The 20,466-nt window shown below is 50.1% G+C and overlaps 9 protein-coding genes across 9 annotated transcripts; 5 read left to right on the forward strand and 4 right to left on the reverse strand.

Moving 5' to 3' along the window:
• The first annotated feature begins 167 nt into the window (after window positions 1–167).
• Window positions 168–2,187, forward strand: BC939DRAFT_438997 (uncharacterized protein). The gene has a single exon (XM_051553908.1). The coding sequence runs from the start codon at window positions 254–256 to the stop codon at window positions 2,093–2,095; it is 1,842 nt and encodes a 613-aa protein (XP_051416549.1). The 5' UTR covers window positions 168–253; the 3' UTR covers window positions 2,096–2,187.
• Window positions 2,188–3,018: 831 nt separating this feature from the next.
• Window positions 3,019–8,426, forward strand: BC939DRAFT_525546 (uncharacterized protein). Its single transcript, XM_051561321.1, has 4 exons — window positions 3,019–3,592; window positions 3,834–4,832; window positions 4,931–6,457; window positions 6,551–8,426. The coding sequence occupies exons 1-4, from the start codon at window positions 3,152–3,154 to the stop codon at window positions 8,351–8,353; spliced, it is 4,770 nt and encodes a 1,589-aa protein (XP_051416550.1). The 5' UTR covers window positions 3,019–3,151; the 3' UTR covers window positions 8,354–8,426.
• Window positions 8,427–8,457: 31 nt separating this feature from the next.
• BC939DRAFT_439004 (uncharacterized protein) lies at window positions 8,458–11,494 on the reverse strand. The gene is made up of 9 exons (XM_051553909.1): window positions 11,125–11,494; window positions 10,915–11,023; window positions 10,475–10,819; window positions 10,180–10,378; window positions 9,700–10,094; window positions 9,397–9,585; window positions 9,165–9,305; window positions 8,957–9,072; window positions 8,458–8,846 (listed from the first exon to the last, which is right to left on the reverse strand). The coding sequence occupies exons 1-9, from the start codon at window positions 11,370–11,372 to the stop codon at window positions 8,513–8,515; spliced, it is 2,076 nt and encodes a 691-aa protein (XP_051416551.1). The 5' UTR covers window positions 11,373–11,494; the 3' UTR covers window positions 8,458–8,512.
• BC939DRAFT_439009 (uncharacterized protein) lies at window positions 11,495–11,994 on the reverse strand. Its single transcript, XM_051553910.1, has one exon. The coding sequence runs from the start codon at window positions 11,838–11,840 to the stop codon at window positions 11,607–11,609; it is 234 nt and encodes a 77-aa protein (XP_051416552.1). The 5' UTR covers window positions 11,841–11,994; the 3' UTR covers window positions 11,495–11,606.
• A 1-nt stretch (window position 11,995) lies between these two features.
• On the forward strand, window positions 11,996–15,070 carry BC939DRAFT_439010 (uncharacterized protein). Its single transcript, XM_051553911.1, has 4 exons — window positions 11,996–12,159; window positions 12,271–13,421; window positions 13,546–13,981; window positions 14,077–15,070. The coding sequence occupies exons 2-4, from the start codon at window positions 12,283–12,285 to the stop codon at window positions 14,920–14,922; spliced, it is 2,421 nt and encodes an 806-aa protein (XP_051416553.1). The 5' UTR covers window positions 11,996–12,159; window positions 12,271–12,282; the 3' UTR covers window positions 14,923–15,070.
• A 549-nt stretch (window positions 15,071–15,619) lies between these two features.
• On the reverse strand, window positions 15,620–16,196 carry BC939DRAFT_439012 (uncharacterized protein). The gene has a single exon (XM_051553912.1). It carries the CDS (start codon window positions 16,164–16,166, stop codon window positions 15,912–15,914), a length of 255 nt encoding a protein of 84 aa, XP_051416554.1. The 5' UTR covers window positions 16,167–16,196; the 3' UTR covers window positions 15,620–15,911.
• Window positions 16,197–16,365: 169 nt separating this feature from the next.
• Window positions 16,366–18,546, forward strand: BC939DRAFT_439014 (S-adenosyl-L-methionine-dependent methyltransferase). The gene is made up of 3 exons (XM_051553913.1): window positions 16,366–17,218; window positions 17,355–17,476; window positions 17,594–18,546. The coding sequence occupies exons 1-3, from the start codon at window positions 16,830–16,832 to the stop codon at window positions 18,358–18,360; spliced, it is 1,278 nt and encodes a 425-aa protein (XP_051416555.1). The 5' UTR covers window positions 16,366–16,829; the 3' UTR covers window positions 18,361–18,546.
• A 533-nt stretch (window positions 18,547–19,079) lies between these two features.
• Window positions 19,080–20,039, reverse strand: BC939DRAFT_261033 (uncharacterized protein). The gene has a single exon (XM_051551063.1). The coding sequence runs from the start codon at window positions 19,825–19,827 to the stop codon at window positions 19,270–19,272; it is 558 nt and encodes a 185-aa protein (XP_051416556.1). The 5' UTR covers window positions 19,828–20,039; the 3' UTR covers window positions 19,080–19,269.
• Window positions 19,921–20,431, forward strand: BC939DRAFT_392463 (protein FAM72; the record flags this gene model as incomplete). Its single annotated transcript, XM_051552028.1, has 2 exons — window positions 19,921–20,177; window positions 20,290–20,431. 2 exons carry the CDS (start codon window positions 19,921–19,923, stop codon window positions 20,429–20,431), a joined length of 399 nt encoding a protein of 132 aa, XP_051416557.1.
• Between the last annotated feature and the right edge of the window lie 35 nt (window positions 20,432–20,466).

Below are 20,466 nucleotides of genomic sequence, written 5' to 3' on the forward strand. Positions count from 1 at the left end.
TGTGCTTTCAAATGCAGTGCATTGCGTATGTGTGCTTTTGCGCTTCCAGAAGATTCCCGCCAAATTTTGTGTGCCTGAGTTTTAGTTTCATTCCCAAAATGGAAACTGTTGCGCGTACTATCCCTGAAATATAAAAGGGGCCGTGGCACGTCCCCTGGAACCAGCATCAGCATCTTTCTTTTTCACGCCTGTCTTTTCATTCATTACGGCCAACAAGCTCCTCCTCTACTGCTCTCTATCGCTATCTGGCAACATGCTCCCTCTTTACCCTCACACAACTACTCATTCTGCCTGGCGCTCTCCTCATCGCCCTGTCTTCACCACCTACACCCCCATCTCCTACCAGACCCCCGTTCTCGGCCCCTTCACCCCAAGCATTCATTCCAACTTTTCATTGACCGACGACTCTGATGAGGAAGAGTTCTTGCTGCGCGCTGCCCTCGAGCGAAAGCAGCGGGAACGACTTGCCCGCCAGCAACTTCGTCACCAGCAACTGGAGCAACAGCGTCTCATCGAACAGCAGCGACAGATTGAGCAGCAGCACTACGAAGCCTTGCTCCGAAAGGAGAGAGCTCGACAGCTCATGGTCGCTCAAGCACAAGCAAAGGAGCAGCTCCAGGCGAGACAGGAGGCTATCCAACGATATAACCGCGCGCAATTGAATAAGCAGCAATATCAGGCGGCTGCCCTTAAAGCGATCCTGTTCCAGCAAGTCCATCAAGCGCAGCAAGAACAAGATGCTGCCCGTGACCGTGCCAGAGTTCAAGCGCTCGCGGAAGCCAAGAGACAGGCTGCGCTCGAGCGTTTCACTCACGACCAAGATGACGGTGAAAACAGCGATGACGAGTTCCTGAACCCCTTCGGCAACCTCTTGGAGGCATTGTTCTTGCAGAACCAAAAGCGAACCCAGTCTCAGGGGGACACCTATCCGAGTAAGCGACGCCAGCAGACTTGTATCTGCCAGCAGCAGGATGAGACCCAGGCCCAGACGCGGAAGGACCGTGTTGTCGAACAAGAGTCCAAGGCGGCCGAGAAGCTCAAGGAAGACCCACTCAAGAAGCAACATGACGAGCACGAGGAGTTGTTTGCAACTTTGCCAGCCATCCTGTCCTTTGTCGAGGGCATCTTTGGAGGTGAGGATCGCCGCCCATACTCTCAACAAGGCTGCGCCCAGTCATCATTGTCCAACAAGGCCGGGTCCTCTAGCTGCGCTTTCAAGGACAGTAACATCTGCTGTCAGAGGAACACTACCCCTGCTGCCGATGCTGGCACTAAGGTCACCCCCGCCACCGACAACAGCGCTCATTCCTCGTCGCAGTCATCGCCCGAAATCCGAGCTGCCGACATCCTCCTTCAACGGCAACAGCGCGCTCAGCAGCATATTCTTTCCCTCCAGCAGAAGCACTCCTCACTGAATCTTATCGATTCGGCCCTCGACAGTTTCGCACGCGACCTCTCCGAAGCTCTCCGGTCCTCCACCGCCTCTAGTTCCACTTTGGAAGAGACCAAGAAAACCGTCCTGTCCGCAGAGGAGAACGTAAGCAAGGCCATGTTCCAGATTGACTCTGTTGAAAGCGAAGGCGACCTCTCTGTGCGCCAGCGTCGTAAGGAGTTAATCAAGAAGAGTCAGGACCTGCTGGAGATTGTGGATAAGTACAAGAACCAAGGTGCCAACACTGGCAAGAAGGTCGCTCGCTCTTCTAGCTTTGAAGTCGAACCTGAGCTTGAGGTATCTGAAGAGAATGCTGAAGTCATTATGCAGCAGGAGACTGCCGCGAAGCCAGCTGGCGCCGTTGAGCCCTTGTCTTTGCCCGAGTCCCTGACACAAGAAGTACAACACGAGGTCGCTGGAGATGATGAGGATGAGGTGGTGGAGCCTTACACGGTGACAGAGTCGGTGCCTTTTTCGTCTGTGGAATCGGCGACAGTTCAAGACGACAGCGAGCAGACGCCCTCTATGGCCAAGACCACAACGGCTGTTGATGAGTCTTTTGAATCGAGATCATCACCATATTTGACGGAGAAGACGACTGTAGAAGAGGAGGAGGAGTCCGAGCAAGCCCACGATGATTATGACATCCTTCCTGAGTTCTAAAACCCCCTTATTCTCCGTATGTTCGTGAAATGAACTTTTCATAATAAACAGAATACTCTGCTCTTTTCGTTCGAGATGCAGGCTGCACAATGCTTTGGACATTATTATTATTATTGTTATTATTGAATTGCACCCAGACAAAATATTTCGCATGACAAACATATTCATTTGGACTCCCAACTTTCACAAGGTGGCAGTAGTTGCAGCTGATTAGATTTTCTTCAAACATGGTAGCTATCGTTGGTGGTCCTCCACTTTGCCTATTTTCTTCCACAGATCTCAGTAGTCTTACTGTTCGTTTAGTGCCATCAAAACGAAGGGAAAGATGCTGGGTTACGCCGATGTACAGCGGGATGCTGTAGCGCTAGCAGAGGCAGTAGCCTAGACTGGACTGAAGAAGGAAAATGGACCCATCAATTGAGCGGCTTTCCCTGTAGTGAATATGGTCCACCTAGTAAGCAAGATAGTCAGACAGATGGGATTCATAAGAAGGGATTATTTTTTTGCACAACAAACAAAGCACTAGATGCGTGTTACAACCCATCCTGCTGCAGACAAATGAAAATGTGAGGTCGGACGCAACGAACCAACCATGAATAGGACCAGGGTAGAGGAGCAGGAGAGCCATTTCGGCGGAATGAAAAAACGAAAGGAGGAGAGATAGAGAGATGGGAGGATGAAGATGAGGATGAGCAGGGCGCGTGTTGATGTTTCCGCGTAAAGTGGCCTTTTTTTTCATTACTGACAAGAAAGTATGTATGCATCTCCAACCACACCCTCCACAGCCAACTTTGTCGGTGGTGGAGCGCGACTGGTCCGTCTTCGCTTTCCTTCACCCACTGCTTGTTTCCCGTTCCTTCGGCAGCCTTAAGGAAGATCCTCGCCCCATACCCTCCTTTTAATGGACCTCCAGTTATCGCGGTGGAGTGTTCTCTTTTTTTTTTTTCTCTCTTTTTTTTCTCCACTCCACTCGTTTCTAGTCCGCACCCGTGTCCTTTCTCATCCCGCCTCCTCCCTCATCACCCACATTCTACTCATTCTTTCACATCCTTTCAAATGACTTCCGCTCATGGCAGGAGTCGCAGGTCTGCAACACTAAGCAACCTCCCATCAGTCCCTCCACCTCCCCCGCCTGGTCATCCAACCCAGCCAGTCCATTCTCTCAGCCTCCTCAACCACCACTACCACTCTCACCTCCAACAGCATCATCTTCCAGATCAACAACAACCACACGACTCAAGGGATTCATACTCTCCTGCTCATCCCATCCAAGTGATCCAGCGATCGCGTCCAGCTGGCCAACCAGAAACTCGGGCCGATAGCAATTGGAGAAGCATATTCGATGCTGCCTTGGTCAAGGCTCAGCAGGCTGTTCAGCTGGACGAGCTCGGCGAGAGCACAGTCGCAGCGAACCTATATGCCCAAGCTGCCAACGATCTCGGGCGTGTCATCCCTCTATGCGGGAGCGAGAAGAAGAAGCAATCGATGCTTGCCATCGTAAGTTCAGACAACTTTTCAGTCTCTACCTTTTTTCATGTGCGCTTGTATGCTCTTTTTTTTTTTTGTCTCGGATACAAATACATTTTATCAAAGTCCAACTGGTCCCTGAGCCGGGTGAATGGGGGATATTTCTGATCCTTAAATTTCAGGCACCGACTGATCTGAACCCCGTCCTTATTTCCCCACACTCGCACTCACCACTTTCTCCACACATGTTCTGATGTAAACACATACATAGCAAGCGATCTATCTCGATAGGGTCATCCAGTTAAAGGCGGGGGCTACGGGGAAGACGAATCAGCCATCCTCGTCCTCATCCTCGAACTCGACCTCGGTCAATCACAGTCAGAGTCAATCTCAGGAGACCCGCTATTCTCTCCCAAATGGCAGGGAAGTCCCCTACGGACACGAAGATCAATATCCCACTCAAGATATCTATCGCCAGCAGGACCCTTATGGACACCAGTACCAGCAGTACCAGCAGTACCAACCACCTACATCTCAGCCACCAGCAACAGCCCAGCAGCCATCGCATACGGATGACCGTGATAAAGGATTAAGGACATCTGGAAAGAAGAGATCTAAGACTCAGCTCTCTGCTCCAAAACCACTAGACTTCGTGCAGGAGAATTACAGCAACTCTGGCAGCAATGGAAATGGCAATGGCAATGGTAATTTATATGGCTCATACAATTCATATGGAGATTACTCACAATCCGGCAACGGTGGGTACATCTCGCCGCCCCACACCGCACCAACCAGCTCTCCAAGTCCTCCGCCGGTCGTTGTCTCACCCATCTTCATCGCACATACACCTTCGCCCACTCCTCCAACCTCGCAAACCACCGAACAGCCGCAGGAGCTACCACCCACGTCTGGAAAATCCTCACGCTGGCGACCGTTCGGCAAAAAGAAATCAAAATCCTTCTCAGCCGGAGAGACAGCGGGCTCTGGCCCCTATCAGTCTCCCAATGATCATGAGCCGCCTTCGGTCCCGTCGATGCCGCTTGAAATTCAGCGACCTTCGTTTCAACTCAATAATCTCGTTGATCCGACCGATCGAGAGGATTTGTATTCACAGCAGCACGCCGATTGGTTTGTCGATCAAGGAGATGGCCCATTTCCAATAGAGGATTATGAACATTTAACGCGGTATTATGACGATGATGAGGATGGCGATGTCGACCCATATTATATCGCGGACACCAAAGGACGGGCGCGCGCTTTTGAGGGCAAGGTAAAATGCAGCGAAAAAAGCCAGTATGTAGTTTGCTGCCTTGTTGATTACTTTATCGTCGGTTAACAATAGATGAACTTGTGTTAATGCGACTATAGGATGCCGGCTTGACCAAGGCCTCTCCAGCGATTGTCTCTGTAGAAGATTCAACGAAAAAGTCACGAACGAAGCCAGCACTCACCCACAAGACATCGTCTTATTCTAACGAGCAACCTTTTGCACCGACATTCTCGCCGAACGGTTATTCTCAGGGTACTGTGAATCAGGCGGACTACTACGTTCAAGAAACCAACATGTTCACCTCAAATGACCGCAGCTTTCAGCAAGAGTATGGCGACCCATATTATACTGGGGGCCAGTTTGACCAACAACACCAGCAGCAGTACGATCAGCAGACACCATTCGATCACACAATTCAACTACAGCATTCGCCTTATAGTGTTGATCCCAGCTTGATAAAGACAGGATCGGCTCCGGAACTCCAGCATCTCAACCAGCGTGGTACCGGTGAACCTGAGGAGCCACACGACGGCGAAAAGGCGAAATCAAGGAACAAATGGTTCAGTAAGAAGAAGAAAAAGGACGGACCGGCTGAAACGTTTGATGAAGTCGCTAAATTGATGGATGAGGCACTCTTTGGAGGTGGATCGTCTATTCCCCGCAAGAAGAATAAAGGCAAGGATAAGGATAGGGAAAAGGACAAGGACAAGGACAAGGACAAGGACAAGGGAAAGGGAAAGGCAGACGAAGTGGACATGAGTACGCAGTTCGCGATGGAGGAGGACAGAACCTCATCCGATACGCCCATCCCTCCCAACAGTCTACCCATGATCCTTCCACCGAAGGACTCGCTATCAGAGTATGACATAAGGACACCCTATGACGCTCACGGCCCAAACCTGGATGGAACCTTCATGGACGATCGGCTACATTATTATGGCGAGAGTTCAGGCTCGCAGAGTCAACAGCAACATCATCAGCAACAACAGCTCGCTTCGCCGTCGATCCCAGAGCCGTTTCCAATGTCTTCGTCGACGGATGCACTGCATTCCCCAACACCACTGCCCCTACAGACTGCGCAGACGCCCAAGGCACTTGTACCTATTGCATATGCACCCAGAACAACGTATACGCCACCACCAAAGAAGCAGGACACCATGGCAACACCGACCCAGGCCCCTTCGCCTGCGACACCAGAACTGGACCTACAGCTACAGCCGCAGAATGCGCCTGAAGCCATCGCCGGAAATCAAGACATCATGACCATCGCCCCGGAACCAGTCAAAAAATCTAAGAACCGGCCGTTCAACATGTTCAAGGTCAAGAAGAGCGGAAGCAAACTGTCTCTCGACGAGACCCTGCCACTCTCGCCGACGTTTAATCAGACAGGGTTTAGCCTTGGCGAGGATGTCAAGTCTGTCCACAGCGACAAAACGAGGAAGAGCTCGATCCAGAGTAACGAGCGCAAGGCGATCGATGTCGTTGCAGCAGCTCACTCGAAGGACAGTAAGCAGAAAAGGGAGAGTGACGAATACGTTCCCTATGAGTATCAGGAAGAATTAGAAGGACCGCTCATGGAGAGAGTCGAGGTTCCGGAGAGCCGAGAGATCATCGGCTTTGTCATGGTTAGTATCTGTCCTTCTCCTTGCTGAACGACAGAATTTATTGGTTACGTTGCCGTTACTGACATTTATACGTTTTTCTCTGCAATGTTATAGCCTGTGGAGGAGCTGATTGACTACGATATGGAGGGCAATGAAGAAGCCGCGCTCGACAACTGGGATTCCTGGGTCAGTCAACTCGAGTCCTTCGAGAAGGTTCTCTCTGACAAGGGTCTGAAGAAGAAAAATAGCAAGCGATCCAAAAAGGAAAAGAAGAAAGAGAAGGAGCTGGAAATGACCGCGATCAAAGAAGACCAAAAGTCGATCTCCTCACCTACCTCACCCTTCAGCTCCCTCAAGGCTAACCGGTCCCGATCCAGCATCTTCAGTACCAGCACAGTCGGTCGACCCAGCACCAGTACAAACTCATCCTATGATGCCAACGAGACCCGTCTGATCGGCATGTACGAGAATATAGGCAATATCGCTGGTGGCAATAATGGGGCGAACAGATATTCATTCGCGTCCTCGAGATCGAGTGCGGTCGTGTTGGGCAATGATCTGACGATTCAACAAATGTCGTTCCAGCAGGCCAAGAAGCGTTGGTGGAACCCGAAGCGCAAGGAAACCACGTCGCTCTACACTGTCTCGGACGCCTTTTCGGTTCCAGAGCAGGATCAGGAAAGATATCTGGCCACGCTTTTGAAGAGCAATCAGGATCAGGAGGACAAGGATTTTCAGAAACAGGAACAAGAACAGGAAAATCCGGAGACGACCACACCGGAGGCGGATCAGGGGCGTGAGGATGCATTGAACGCGCTGTGGGAGAACAGCAAGGCCATCATGTCTTTGCCTATCCCGCAATCACCAATAACTCCCACGAGCACACAGGGATTCCCACCTGCTCGCGGCATCGAGCCGTTCCAGCCCAACCCAGCACCTATACCTGAGGAATCCGCTACTGCTACAGTCGAGGAAGAATCATCGTTCAAACCAGTACCTGAGCCAGCGCCAAAGCCAAAGCCAAATAAGAGCAACAAACCCAAGCTCCTACCAATCTCAACCCCACTCTCCCAACTTCTCCAGATTTCCAACCCGGATGAGCTCTGGCAATACGTCCAGCAGGCAAAAACCTATGCTACCACGCGAATGAATAAGGGCGATAAGCGGTCCGCTGCAATTGCGCTGAAGCGCGCCCAGGCTCTCGAGGCCCGGTGGCAAGAGATCTTGTTAGAGATGGCCTCAAGCGATGAGGACGAGGACGGGCTCCTGGACGACTACGATGATGACGAGGAAGAGGATGAGGATGAGGACGAGGACGAGGAGAAGGATGGGGTCGACGAGCAGGAACAGGAGAAAAAACAGGCTGCGGCCTCATTGGATGCAAAGGTCTCTATCACCGCTGCAACTCTTTCGGACGCTACAGGAATTGCAACCTTAGTTCCTTCTGGACCCACTCCTACTGTCCCAGCTGTCAACTCCATTAATGATGATGAAGAAACCGACGATGACCATGAAGATGACGAAGAACAGGCCCGTCGCCGTATGCTGCAAGTCCGCAAAGTCACCAGCCGGAGCGATAGCGCCCCAAACATGTACTCCAAGTACAAAGTCTCCAACAAACCCACTACCACCAGTGCAGGTGATGATGGCGACTCCAAGGACGATAATACCCTATCAAAGAACGACGACGGACAGCTCGGTCCCGACGCAACCATGGAGCAAATGCTGGCGACGACAAACAAGGACCACCTGACCTACTATATACAGAGATTGAAGACTGACACCGTGGCCAAGGCCAGGGGCGGAAGCAAGTTCGCAGCTTTGGAGGGAATGAAGAACGTCAAGGTTTTGCAGCAGCGTCTGGCTGAGCTCGAGCAGGACGAAACAGAAGATACGGATAAAGAGGTGGGCGAGTGAGGGTGGAAGGCTGCTATCCCAATGGATGCTATACCGTACATATATCGTAATAAACACTGCCTCTCCCTCTCCCTCTCTCCAACTCAATACACTTTGTACATAGATCGCACTTGTACAATATTCATATATTTAAAAAGGAACTATATAGAGAAGTGTGTACTACATGTCCTCATCCGAATCCTCAGCCCACTCCATATCCAAATCCTCGCTCTCCTCCTTCATCTTCGTCAATCCCGTCAAGTCCTCAAGGTGCTTTGCATCCTGAAACACCTTGGCCAAGAACCCAAACCCTTCCTTCTCGTACGAACTCAAAACTGCGTCCGAACATGCCGTGCATCGATCATAGGCCTGCCCTGAGATCAGTAAGTTCTTGAACCGCGACAGGAACCCACGGATCTGGTGTGGCAACAGGCCCAGCGTTGAACCCTTTTTCTCTTGCGATTCGAGTTCCTGCTGGCTTTCGTCGTCAGCCTTGTCTGCGGGTGCCCTCACACTATCCAAAAAAAAAAAAAAAAAAAAAAAAGATATCACGACCTCATGTTAGCGAATCTTTCTTTGCAAAAGCTGTCCAGGAACAAATGTGGCACAATGGAGCTTACTCACCCGTCAGGATGGTGCAAGAGAGAAACCATCATCTCTACAGCCATAGCACTCGCTATCGCCGACAGACCAGGCCGAGTCACCGTACATTGTTGATCCAACGTCCTGTCAGACAACGACTATTCAGATATACAAAATGCATTGCAGTCAATACTGGTGTCAACAGATAGCACGCATATTCAAACGATATCACGCCTGTCAGCCTGCTTACATCAGTTGGGGCAACGACATCGTTACAGAAGTAGCATCCCAATGGTGTAGTGTTGTTGGAAGCATGGTGCTCATGATCCTGACCAATGCCATGACGCATCACAAGAAAAGTGTCAAATCCAAGCGCAGCATTGATGACAATCTAATACCGGTATCAAAGATCTCAATTCTGTCAGTTCTCTCTCTAAAAGGTTCTTTAAATTTCAAGCAATTTCGTCCGCATCAATACGTGCCTTTTTCATCCTAGCGCCCAAAAGCGTCGGGAGCCATCGACTTTCACGACTGTCCATGAGCAAAAAAATCGCATCGTGTTGTTTAAATAAATCCTCCAACTTGGCCACGTCCTTTTGAGCATTTTCGTACAATTGACTGCTAATAGGATGCCCTGGCATGGGTATCGACATTGTGTAGCCTACAGCATTCTTCAAATTTCATGTTCGAAAAAGAAGGAAATGCGTGCATTAGTTAAGAGCCTTCGACAACACCCAACTACCCTGGACGCCGTGCTTAGGCAACCACTCCAATGGAATACTCACTACACCAGGGTACACCCTTTTCAAACTCGCAGCTGCAGTGATCGCCTTGTCTTTGCCTCCCTCTAGACAGTCCTCAAAATCAAACAGGGGCTGACGCACTGGGTTCGAAAATGAAACCTTGGCATTATCGACGAATGTGATATTGCGGACACCCCAACCCAACAGCGAACGCGCGACATAGCAACCAAGCGTTCCTGCTCCCAAAAGCAAGCATCGCGTCTCCTGCACCTTTTCCAGCTGAAGATCAGGTAATAGTCTCCATCGCATCAACTTCAGGTTCAAATCTACAGCCGTATCCGCCAGTCGTGATGGGTCCATCAACGGAGCGAGGTCTGCTAGACGTGGACCGAGTTTTCCCTGAGCATTCTTTTCCCATCCAACTGCCTTTGGACAAGCTAATAAATATCAGAAGCAAAAAAAATTGGAAATTGTCGTCACATTGAAGTATGGGAGGGTTCACAGTTACTTCACGCTCTATACCTGTGGTAGGAACATAGGTCGGGACTTGGGTAGTAAAGAGTTTGCTGGCACTAATATCCTGTTTTCCAGGAACCTCGCGGAAGCAAAGCACACGAACGCTTGTGGCCTTCCACTGATGATTTATCAGAGTCAAAAGATTGCGTAATGGCCATCCCGGGTGGCTATCTAGCGAAGATGGATCGGCGAATCCAATAATCATCTACGGTACCATGGAAGTGAATTAGTATAATCAGGAAGAACAAGATGAGCCCAATACATACAAATATCAGCTTTTAGCTCCCAGGTCAACATGTACCCGACTTGGCTCGCAGTCAGCGAAAAACTCATCCCAATCCTGCAAGCGCGCGACCGAAACTTCATTCTGACCCTCCTTAACGAGGAAAAACCCTGACTGAGAAGGTGGATGATTTTGTCGGTACTGGTCGACCTGGTGTCGCAAGCTATCGATTTGCGCCTGCGACCAAACAGAGGTGATCTCTTGCATCGAATCCGTCGTCCAGGCAGGATCCGCCTGAAGGGCCGGGAATGCAAACCAGTAAAAGAACTTGAACTTCTTGAGGTCCGCAAACGTGACGAGCAGAAACTTGTTGAGCAGTGATGGGTCCTGTGCTGCCCGTCCGGACGTGATGTCGTCCCAGATCTAGGTAAGAGTAAAAAAAAAAAGCGATAAGAGCTGTCGATTTGTTCAAGACCCACGCATTGCTTCCACTGAAAAGGAAGAGGACGACGACTGACCTGGTCCACTGTCATTTTGAAGAGCGCGGTTTTATCAATAGCCTTAAAATCCTCAATTGTGTTTGTGTTCTTGACAATGCCCGGAGCAGGATAAGTGAAGGCAGGAATTCTACAAGGAAATCCAAAAAAAAAAAAAAAAAAAAAAAAAAAAAAAGGTTGGCCATCTGCAATCCAATTCAGTCAAGCTGTGCCCATTTTGTATAGACATACCTGCTCGCTTGATTATGGTCAGGCTCATGATTATCTGCAAAGGCCCCAGTTCCAAGACAGAGTCTTGCAGGCAAGGCCACCGACGTGTCTTTGCCAGGTACGCGAACCTGCTGCCCTGTGGTGTAGTAGCCCAGGATAGGCCTGTGCGAGTCGTCGAGTTTGAAGACATCCATTTTGCGCTGGGTTAGGACCTGCCAGAATGGTGCCTCGACTGCCGAGGCCCAAGGATGGAACTGCAGCAACACCATTTGTAGTCTTTATATGGGCACAAGATAGGCTAGTTAACGTCAGGCAGGGAAGAAGCGACAGGAGTGAAGAGGAGGGTAATGAGAGAGCGGATGAATGAAAAAGAAAAAAGAGTAAGGAGGAAAGGAGGAATGAGTCCATTGCCACCATGAACCTCGACTCCAAAGGGCGTTTCCCTCGGCAAGTCACCTGTCGATGGAATGCTGCTGCGCGTGCCTGCGTTCTTAATATATAGACTAATACACTTCCTCGTAGTATGTATACACCATGCATCTACTTAATAAGCACGTCTCCGAAAAGCTGCCGCGGGCCAATTGTCGCCATTGCTGATGACGAACGCGCTTTAGAAGAGGTACGGGAACGACATATCCGCACAACTGCATGTCTTCGATGCTATGGAGCGAGACACAAGAAGCTGGCTCTGATGTCGACGAGGCCCTTTGTCGATGGAAGACAGGTGTGTTTCTCATAAGAAGGCAGGACCAGTATCGCGGACAGCTTCAAATGCTCTGGATGTGCATTGTGCTTTCCACAGCTCTTGGGCATTGGAGATATCTCCACTGTGTGGCTTGCAGTGCCCTTTTGGTTGAAGTGAAGGGAACTGATGAAAAAAGGAGCGGGGTGGGGGATGGCGCCGACATACACACACATACAAACACACATACAAATACACATACACACATACACACACAGGCACATACAGATCTCTCTGTCGATTTACCTAGCCTTAATCATATTCGGAAGCACCGCCATCACCCGCCCCTGCGAATGCACCCGCCTGTCGCCAAGGTACACTATTTTGCCTGATGGGAAGGAAGGCGACTCTATATTTTAACACTTTGAATGGATTAGACACTAATATCCTCTTCTTCTCCTCCATCCTCCATTTCCCAAAAACAGCTCTAAGAACCTATGAAATCAAAGGCCAGGAATTCAAAAGGATCAAAAAAGTCCGCCAATGGTAGCGCTAATGGGGCAAAGGAATCTTCAGTCAAGGACGGTCTAGTCACGCACATCATCTCGCCTCTGGATCAGGGGCATCCAGGGGCGGTCAACACCTCCAAGGCGGGATCAGGAACAAATATGGATAAACCCTCAGCTTCGGAGCACAACACGACCCTGGAAAAGTTCGGCCCCCGGGACATGCATCATTCGACAGCACTCAATGGTATCGAGTACACCAGGGCCGATAGGAAAGTGATGCCAACAACTTCAATGGAGACGGAATTCATTGAGGCCCTGTACTCTGATTTTGCTGGACAGAGTCCACACAGCCAAGGTGCCGACTCCAATCACCATCAGGACACTCTGTATGATGAAGACCCCGACCTAGAAGACTTACCGCCCAACTTTTCAGAATCGGAGGGTAATGAGAACGAAAATGTCGACAGCTATGAGGATCAGGCCGGTGACAGCGGCTGTGAGAATTTCGGGGACGATCTGGATGTATATGAACACGATGACTTTTTATCATCACAGGAGGCCATCCTCATGGAGCTGAGACGCGAGCAAGTAGAGTTTGAGGAGAATGTCCGCCAGCTACAGCAGCAACTGCAGCGTCAAGGATCGCTTCTCCCTATATCAACCAGCCAAGGCACCGATTACAACAGTATAGCTCGCGATGTCATATACTCAGACGCCGTAGAGCCCCTAGATACATCCATGATCAACTGTGACAGTAACAGCACATTGAATGCTCTAGACGATGACCAGGAGCACGACACACTACACTCGACACTCATGCACGCCTCAGCACAGCTCAGTTGCAAATTCTGTCCCGATCCGAAGTCGGTCCTATGCTTGGAAAAGTACGGCTGGGCATGGAAGCCAGTCATTGTCGAGGCTATGGCGACAGCGGCGGCAGCCATCGCGAACTTTAGTACTATGCAGCATCGACGGGGCGGCCATGGCGACTATTCACTTCGGTACAGCGAGTTTCTACCCAAGCCCAAGCGGCATATTGCTCGTCCCAGAGGCTCTCTGCAACACGATCCCAATCTCGCGACACAGCCGGATAACACTAGCTATGGAGAGACACAACTTTTCAACAGGTATGACAGAATTATCTCATCAACGCCGATCTTGTTCTGGACATGATCAGCAGATCGTCAATCCCAAGTATGGCACAATTTTTTTTCTAACACACCAAGTATTTTCTGTTTTTGCTTCTTTTAGTGCAGTAGCTGTTGCTGGGATGAGTGGTCACATTCCTGCACCGACGGCACCAATACGGCACATGTACCGCGGCTCAACTCCTCCGCCGCCAGCGGTTCTTTACCCGCTCCCACCCAACTCGCCATACAAGTTCAGTCGAAAATCAAGCGAGTTTTTGGAGCCTGTGGGAGAGTTTCATGAGTTTCAATCAGCGGAGGGCAACTCTCGTCAAGTCCTTTTGCATGTTTGGCCACCTTCCAGCCTAGATACGCCACTGTTACAGAAATTGGAAACATGCTGCAGGGACTTTCAGGAGCACGACATTGTTCGTGGACATAGCGGAGATGGCTTTTTAAATGGATGGCGGCCCTCTTGGAGACAATCGCATCAGACAGGAGTGCTGCGTTTTGGCCATTGGCGAGTCAGGGCTCCTGCTGGTCAGGGAACACGACTCTATGTAAGTTCACACGTCTGGATGTGTTGCCAAATGGCTGAAGGTCTTGCCGAACATATACATTGGCCTTTAACATCCATCGCTTGCGTTTTGTATAGCCGCCGTTTCAGACACCATTGACACTTGCTGCTGGCGGAGGCACGGTCTTGGGATCAAACCTCGATGTGAACCTACCCGCCAATAACAACTGCAGCTATCCACGCTCTGTAACTCCGGTCGCTAATATGGACGGGACCTCGTCATCACACTCTCCAAATACGTCGCAGACGCATCACCACCATTACCATCATCATCATCATCACCATCATCACCAGCATCAAGGCCACCAAACATGCACGGTGCACGATGCACCGGCATATCACACTGACTATCAAGTCCACGAACAAAAGGCGGGACAGGATGTGGTTCCAGGAAGTGTGCCGAACTTGCACAGTCATGGATCAACTTGCAACACAGTGTCTGGCGAGAAACATGGGGAACATTACAGCCCAGCGCCGCAGGATCTTCATGTGGAGTCGTCTACGCGGGGTCGTTTGCTGCGACTGATTCGGGCAATTCAGATGGTGGAGAAGGTAATCATTGCCCGACACCTCAAGTATCTCTTTCCGACCCTGTACGAAAAGTACCATGGACTGCAGTTTGGGACTCCTCGACTGTTCGATGCTGTGGCGACGGTAGCGTTGGCGATGGATGTGTCGCCACGGCTGCATCATGACAAGACGCATACGAAGCATGGGTTCTGCTGGATAGTTGCATGTGGAGACTTTATCGGAGGCGATCTATGCATTCCAGAATTGGGCAAGCGGGTTGTGATGCGTCCGGGTACGGTGGTGGCGATCCGATCAACAGTTGTGGCATACTACATTGAGCGGTATGCGAAGGACACGAGTATGTATACGATGTATGCCTACACGAGCGACAACAACTGGCCGCCGGCTGCCTAACAAACAGACCTCCCCAACGATGTACATGTACTCCCCCTCTCCGTTAGACCCTGTATGTATTAAAATAGAAGTATCCGGCAACATGACGCACTGTCTTGTTTTTGGGTTCTTTCGAGCTCATTCACATCATCATTTGCATTATCATATCTAGCTTGTGTTTGAATGTACATGTGCATGCAGCTCTCTCCTCTCACTTTTACTTTGACCAACCTAAGGATTTCCTTGGAGTGCTCTATGAGCTGAGATGCAGGATCCTATTGGATCATTAGATCGCAACCCTTAGCCAATCTCATCTGAGGTGAACCTTTATTGCTCTGGAACAGATTGATTGCTCAGAAACGGGTCGGAACTAAGACGTCTCGGATTCCGTCGAGTTCAGAGTACATGTACTTTATGCATCTACACTGCTGATTATGAACTCTGGGCCAAATGGGTATAGATAGAACCTATCCCCTGTCCTGGAAGAGATTTGTGTGAAAAAAAAGCTGTATGTTATGAACCTACTGCAGCAGATTACGCAGTGCATGTTTGACAGGGCTGTTTTTGTTTTGTTGCTGCGGGGAGAAGGGAGGGGAAATCAAAAGAAGGAGGTACAAAGCGATTGGGCAAGATCGACGCTTTCTGCTACTATAACAGACTCTACTCTGTAGTCGCTTGGAGCTATTTTTTACGTGCACTTGTCCATGTTGTCTGTGTTGTCTGTGTTGTCTGTGTTGTCTTCTTAGAAAAACAACGCGTTACAGCGACCATTGGGAGGAGGGGAGGAATTTTTTATTTTTTTATTTTTTTGTTTCTGTTGGAATTGGCGGGAAAGGTCTTTGTATGGAGTGATTTGGGTTTCGATTGTCCTCTACGGCATGTACGTAAACTGTGTTGCGAAGGAAGGAGATGTGTTTCCCGCTCAACGAAGGTGGGTGAGTGCATAGACTAGTCTATGGGCAATGTTTGACTGATGCAGTCCCCCGTCCCTAAGCAGGCGGGTACATGGTCTAACCCCGCCCTAGCAAAGAGCTGCCCCCTGATATGAATGTGCACATATGTGCAGCCAGCAGAGGGACGAAACAAACAAAAGCAAGAAAACAAACAAGAACGGACAAAAGCAAGGAAGCATAAAAGCAAGGAAGCAAGGAAGCAAGGAAGCATGAAAGCAAGAAAGCAAGAATGCAAGAATGCAAGAATGCAAGAAACAATGAAACAACAAAAAGGCCTTTTGTTTCTGGGTCTCTCTGTCTCTGCCACTTCATACTGCAGACCGGTCCATAGTCCAGCAGAGGGATATGGACAGAAGGGATAGACACCCAAACACTCAAACAAACACCCAAACACGCAACAAAGCTGCAAAGAGCCGAACCAGGCCCCAATTGTCTTCTTCGTCATAATCTCTTTCTTTGAGAGAGAGAGAGAGAGCCTCTTATTTATTTTTTTGGTCTGACCTCTGCTCTTTTTTTTTTTTTGGTCTCCCCCGCTCCCCCTCCCCAGCCCTGGCTCCTTTCAATCATCGTCTTCCTTCTTCATCACACTTCATCATTCTTCTCCATTCATTCCTCATCCTTCCTCATCCTTCATTCATCCCTGTTCGCTATTACTGTCATTACATCACGCCTCTTTACGTCTCCACGCCTTCCCACTGCTTCACGCTCCACCCTTCGCTTCCTACTCCCCCTCCTCTGCATCATCTTAATCATCTTCCAACTCCATCCCCTTCCCTCCCCTCCCCACCTGAATACTACTCTACATACTCTTCTTTCCATAATCCTACAAGCATACTCCAGCCCTATCACCCCATTCTTCAGCTACCCCTGCCCATCCTCGCTTGCCGACATAGACCCAATCCTTCTGTCCAATCGAACACTCCACTTGAACACCCGCATCCATCCCTATAACATACATCCCATACAGCACATTCAATGGGAAGCAGTCAGTCATCATTGCCGGGGCGCCTGCAAAAGAAGCCAAAGATGACCCAGCAGGAACTCCAGCGACAGTACCAGAGGAACCTGAGCGAGCAACAGCTGGCAGAACATTTTTCTGCCCGACAGGCACTCGAGAGCAACACCTTCACACGCGGCCCCCAAGATTTCAAGCAGATCCCCGGTATCAATGGACACGCCCCCTCAGTCATCGCTTCAACTGCCAACAACGAGAGCTTCTACCACCAACGGGCCACCACCACTGTCCATTCAGCATCCAATGGCAAGAACGGCCGCCAGAACTACCGTTGGTTTGACGGAAGACGCTACCACAACACCGAAGGCGCCGTCTACATGCTTCCCAACGATATCGATGAGATGGACAGGTACGTAAAACCTTGTATTTCACCATCTCTTGCCAAAAAGAATTTCGTAAAGTTAATGAAAAGCGGCGTCCCTCGTGCTTTTTCGTTCTTGCTCACTAACAACACACTTTGTATGCGATACGTGCGTACTGTGTAGACTTCACCTGCAGCACTATGTCATTCGCCATGCGTTCGGTGGCAATACCCGCGCAAAATTCGACGGCAAGATCCACAAAGATGTCCTAGATGTCGGTTGTGGTCCGGGCACATGGATCCTTGGTAAGTGCGACACATTCTTTCGTCTCGCCCGTTGTCGACTTGGTTCTGCACCCTGGCGCCCCTTTTTTTTATATTAATTCAATGCATCTACAAAAACGCCCTCATGCATGCCTATAGAAATGTCGACAGAGTACACAGAAACAAATTTCACTGGAATCGATATATCAGCCGTATGGCCCACAGAAATCCGGCCCCGCAACTGCCGGTTTCAGGTCGTCAATGCTCTTCAGGGTCTGCCCTTCGAGGACAACACCTTTGATTTTGTCTACCAGCGATTCATGATTTTCGCCTACCCTGCCAAGGACTGGCCCTTCATCATCCAGGAACTTGTCCGCGTCACCAAACCCGGTGGAACCGTCGAGCTCACAGAGATCCCAATCCTATCGAACGCCAATGGACCTGAACTCGCCAAGATTCTGGAAGTGCTCGAACAGTTCTGCATCTCAAAGGGATTTGACACCAAGGTCGCCAAGAAAATGGATATCCTGCTCCGTGACGCTGGTCTTGATGAGGTCAAAGCCTGTCATGCATCAATTCCCATAGGCGCCTGGGGAGCCAAGGTCGGCCAGTTGATGAGGGAAAACTCTGCAGGACTCTGGTCGAGTTTGAGGGGCTGGATCAAGGAATCGACAGGAATGAACGACGCACAGTACGAGGCCATGGTTAAGAGGGTCTTTATCGAATACGAGACACACAAGTGCTATGCCAATTGCTATTGTGCTTGGGGTGTCAAACCCCAGCCCAGCGAACAGCAGACAGCAACACAAGCAGCCCTGACAACACCAACCTCAGCGTCCGAGTCCTCTCATCCAGCATCTTTAATATCATCACAGGCAGATATCGGTCTATCATTGCCGACTGTGAATCATGCAGCGGTAGTGTAGCACGCCCTCTAGACAATTTGATTATAGGCATTAAGATACGAAGACAGAAAAGAAAGAAGAAAACATACTTTACTGTTTACCTGCTATCGTAGCTACTATTGCAGGTTATGCGTTTGTCAACAGATAGCGGTGTGGTTCAGAATGAACCGAAATGGCCCATGTATCGGTGTAGAAGAAAGAGTAACGGCTTCCTGGATGAGTGAACTAGAATCACACACACACACACACATAAACACACCGTTGGTTTGATAATGTGTAAATACATAGGGTCTCGCCCTCACTTTGCTGGGATCGTGACCAAGGGTTGTCTTGAGCTTGGGAGGGGGGAGGGTGCAAGAAGGATCGCGCGGACGAATGAAATCCACATACCTCTCTTCTCATTCAACCTTGCTATTGCCTTTTTTTCCTTTCCTTTACACCTGCTATCCTACTATCACTCTTACCATTCACACCACTACTCCTCATCTAACCCTACCCTGCTATTGCCGTTCTCGTCGTTCCTCGCGTCCTACAAAACGTCTCGCATAGATTCTAGGGTCATCAAATACCGATCGTTGATTGGTGGCCACCAAAAAAAAAAACGAACACACGTCTAGTTCCTCTCACGGAAACACGCCTTTTATGCCCGATCCACAGCAGCATTTGCGATCCCGTAGCTCACAATGGCTCGATCTCAGTCTCCCAACCAGAGATCCCCAGCCCTCCCGCATAAATTCGGTACGGTTCTCGGATGGCTCGCACAGCCTGCGGAGGTCGTTGAACGTTTCTCAGAACCTGAGTCGCTTGGGAGGCTTTCCACCCGAGACTTCTCTGTCCTCAACACGGTCTCCATCTCAGGTGAGTGTCTTTATGAAAGACACTCAAACATGCAATCACGACAGCATGTGTATGGTAATGACCATCGATATTCTATCCTTGCGTTACTAGCACTCGTTGAGACCTTATGAGGATTACCGCTCCCCCTCCGTGTCGCGTACCAATCATCCTGGCGAGATAAGAGCACAGTTTCGACAAAGGCGCTCGGAAGGCAGCTATGCCTTGATTAGACAAGGTGCTGAGTTCTCCTTTGAAAATGAAGATGAGGATGTCAACAGAGTACAAAGTGAAGTCAGCCAACAAGGAGAGGATGAGAGCGGCGACGACAATAGCAGTCGCGAGGTCGTAGATGATCATCTTGCCGATAGGACAACAAATACGTCCATTCGCAGCTGGTCCTTTGATCAAGCCCCATACGACCATGTAACGTCGCCCGAGGAAGCAACGCGCCATGGAAACTCTGCAGCGCCGAGAGGATACCGCCAGGACCAGGCTCTGCCACAGCAGCAGCAACATTCGGTTTTCAGTAGGCTCCAGAATGAACAACATCAATCTTCCTATCAGCCCTCGCATCGCCCACGTGGGCCCCAACCACTTCAGTGGACGGCACCGCCAGAACGGGCTCTTCAGAACGCTCACCAAAGATTGCATTCGCGGCCACAATCACGACTTCAGCAAAGGCACCCACAGGAGCACCATCAGGAATATCAGCGTTTCCAACAGCTGGAAGAGCAGCAACAGCGCATGGGGGAAAGCGCTGTCTCTGCTGCTGTGGGACACCAATCACGACCGGCATTTCTCAGTCAGCCGGTCTACCAACTCGCATGTGCAGCCTGCATTCGTCCACTGTGTTTGCGCGCTATGAAGGCTGTCATGCTCAGCGATCACTCCAAGGAGCTGTACTCGACAGACATGCCGCCAGCTGGCCTCCAGCTCGTAAATGAGGATCGTCAAGTTCGCCATTGCGCCTGTCGGATCAGAGACAGCGCATGCCTCGGCTGGTGAGAGGAATAAGCAACGGGGCAATGTTCAATAGGGACGCGAACGTACACAAACTGACTGACTGACGGACGCTATGAATTCTATCAATTCCGAATCGTATTGTCATTACAGCGGCCAGGTTGCAGGGTACCATGTCACCCAGCCTTGCTCGAATTGCCTCAATGACCAGAACAATGGTCATTTTTGGATGTTTTATTCCTCCGCTGTCTATCATTATAAGCGGAACCGCATCGGTGAGCAGAGTAGGCAGTAGTTAATCTTTTTTTTTATTTATTTCGAGCCCCCGTC

This window comes from Gamsiella multidivaricata (assembly GCF_025024155.1).
Source record: "Gamsiella multidivaricata strain RSA 2152 chromosome Unknown BC939scaffold_6, whole genome shotgun sequence".
In the NCBI taxonomy this organism is placed as follows: Eukaryota; Fungi; Mortierellomycota; class Mortierellomycetes; order Mortierellales; family Mortierellaceae; genus Gamsiella; species Gamsiella multidivaricata.

Bases quoted from the DNA above. Each gene is read 5' to 3' on its own strand.
- BC939DRAFT_438997 (XM_051553908.1), top strand. From the start codon at position 254: ATGCTCCCTCTTTACCCTCACACAACTACTCATTCTGCCTGGCGCTCT.
- BC939DRAFT_525546 (XM_051561321.1), top strand. From the start codon at position 3,152: ATGACTTCCGCTCATGGCAGGAGTCGCAGGTCTGCAACACTAAGCAAC. The intron at 3,593-3,833 runs GTAAGTTCAGAC...ACACATACATAG, and splicing joins AGCAATCGATGCTTGCCATC to CAAGCGATCTATCTCGATAG. The intron at 6,458-6,550 runs GTTAGTATCTGT...GCAATGTTATAG, and splicing joins AGATCATCGGCTTTGTCATG to CCTGTGGAGGAGCTGATTGA.
- BC939DRAFT_439004 (XM_051553909.1), bottom strand. From the start codon at position 11,372: ATGGTGTTGCTGCAGTTCCATCCTTGGGCCTCGGCAGTCGAGGCACCA. The intron at 9,586-9,699 runs GTGAGTATTCCA...TGAAATTTGAAG, and splicing joins AAAGGGTGTACCCTGGTGTA to AATGCTGTAGGCTACACAAT. The intron at 9,073-9,164 runs GTAAGCAGGCTG...ATATCTGAATAG, and splicing joins ATGTCGTTGCCCCAACTGAT to TCGTTGTCTGACAGGACGTT.
- BC939DRAFT_439009 (XM_051553910.1), bottom strand. From the start codon at position 11,840: ATGAGAAACACACCTGTCTTCCATCGACAAAGGGCCTCGTCGACATCA.
- BC939DRAFT_439010 (XM_051553911.1), top strand. From the start codon at position 12,283: ATGAAATCAAAGGCCAGGAATTCAAAAGGATCAAAAAAGTCCGCCAAT. The intron at 13,422-13,545 runs GTATGACAGAAT...TGCTTCTTTTAG, and splicing joins GAGACACAACTTTTCAACAG to TGCAGTAGCTGTTGCTGGGA. The intron at 13,982-14,076 runs GTAAGTTCACAC...CGTTTTGTATAG, and splicing joins GTCAGGGAACACGACTCTAT to CCGCCGTTTCAGACACCATT.
- BC939DRAFT_439012 (XM_051553912.1), bottom strand. From the start codon at position 16,166: ATGAAGTGGCAGAGACAGAGAGACCCAGAAACAAAAGGCCTTTTTGTT.
- BC939DRAFT_439014 (XM_051553913.1), top strand. From the start codon at position 16,830: ATGGGAAGCAGTCAGTCATCATTGCCGGGGCGCCTGCAAAAGAAGCCA. The intron at 17,219-17,354 runs GTACGTAAAACC...CGTACTGTGTAG, and splicing joins GATATCGATGAGATGGACAG to ACTTCACCTGCAGCACTATG. The intron at 17,477-17,593 runs GTAAGTGCGACA...GCATGCCTATAG, and splicing joins TCCGGGCACATGGATCCTTG to AAATGTCGACAGAGTACACA.
- BC939DRAFT_261033 (XM_051551063.1), bottom strand. From the start codon at position 19,827: ATGCAATCTTTGGTGAGCGTTCTGAAGAGCCCGTTCTGGCGGTGCCGT.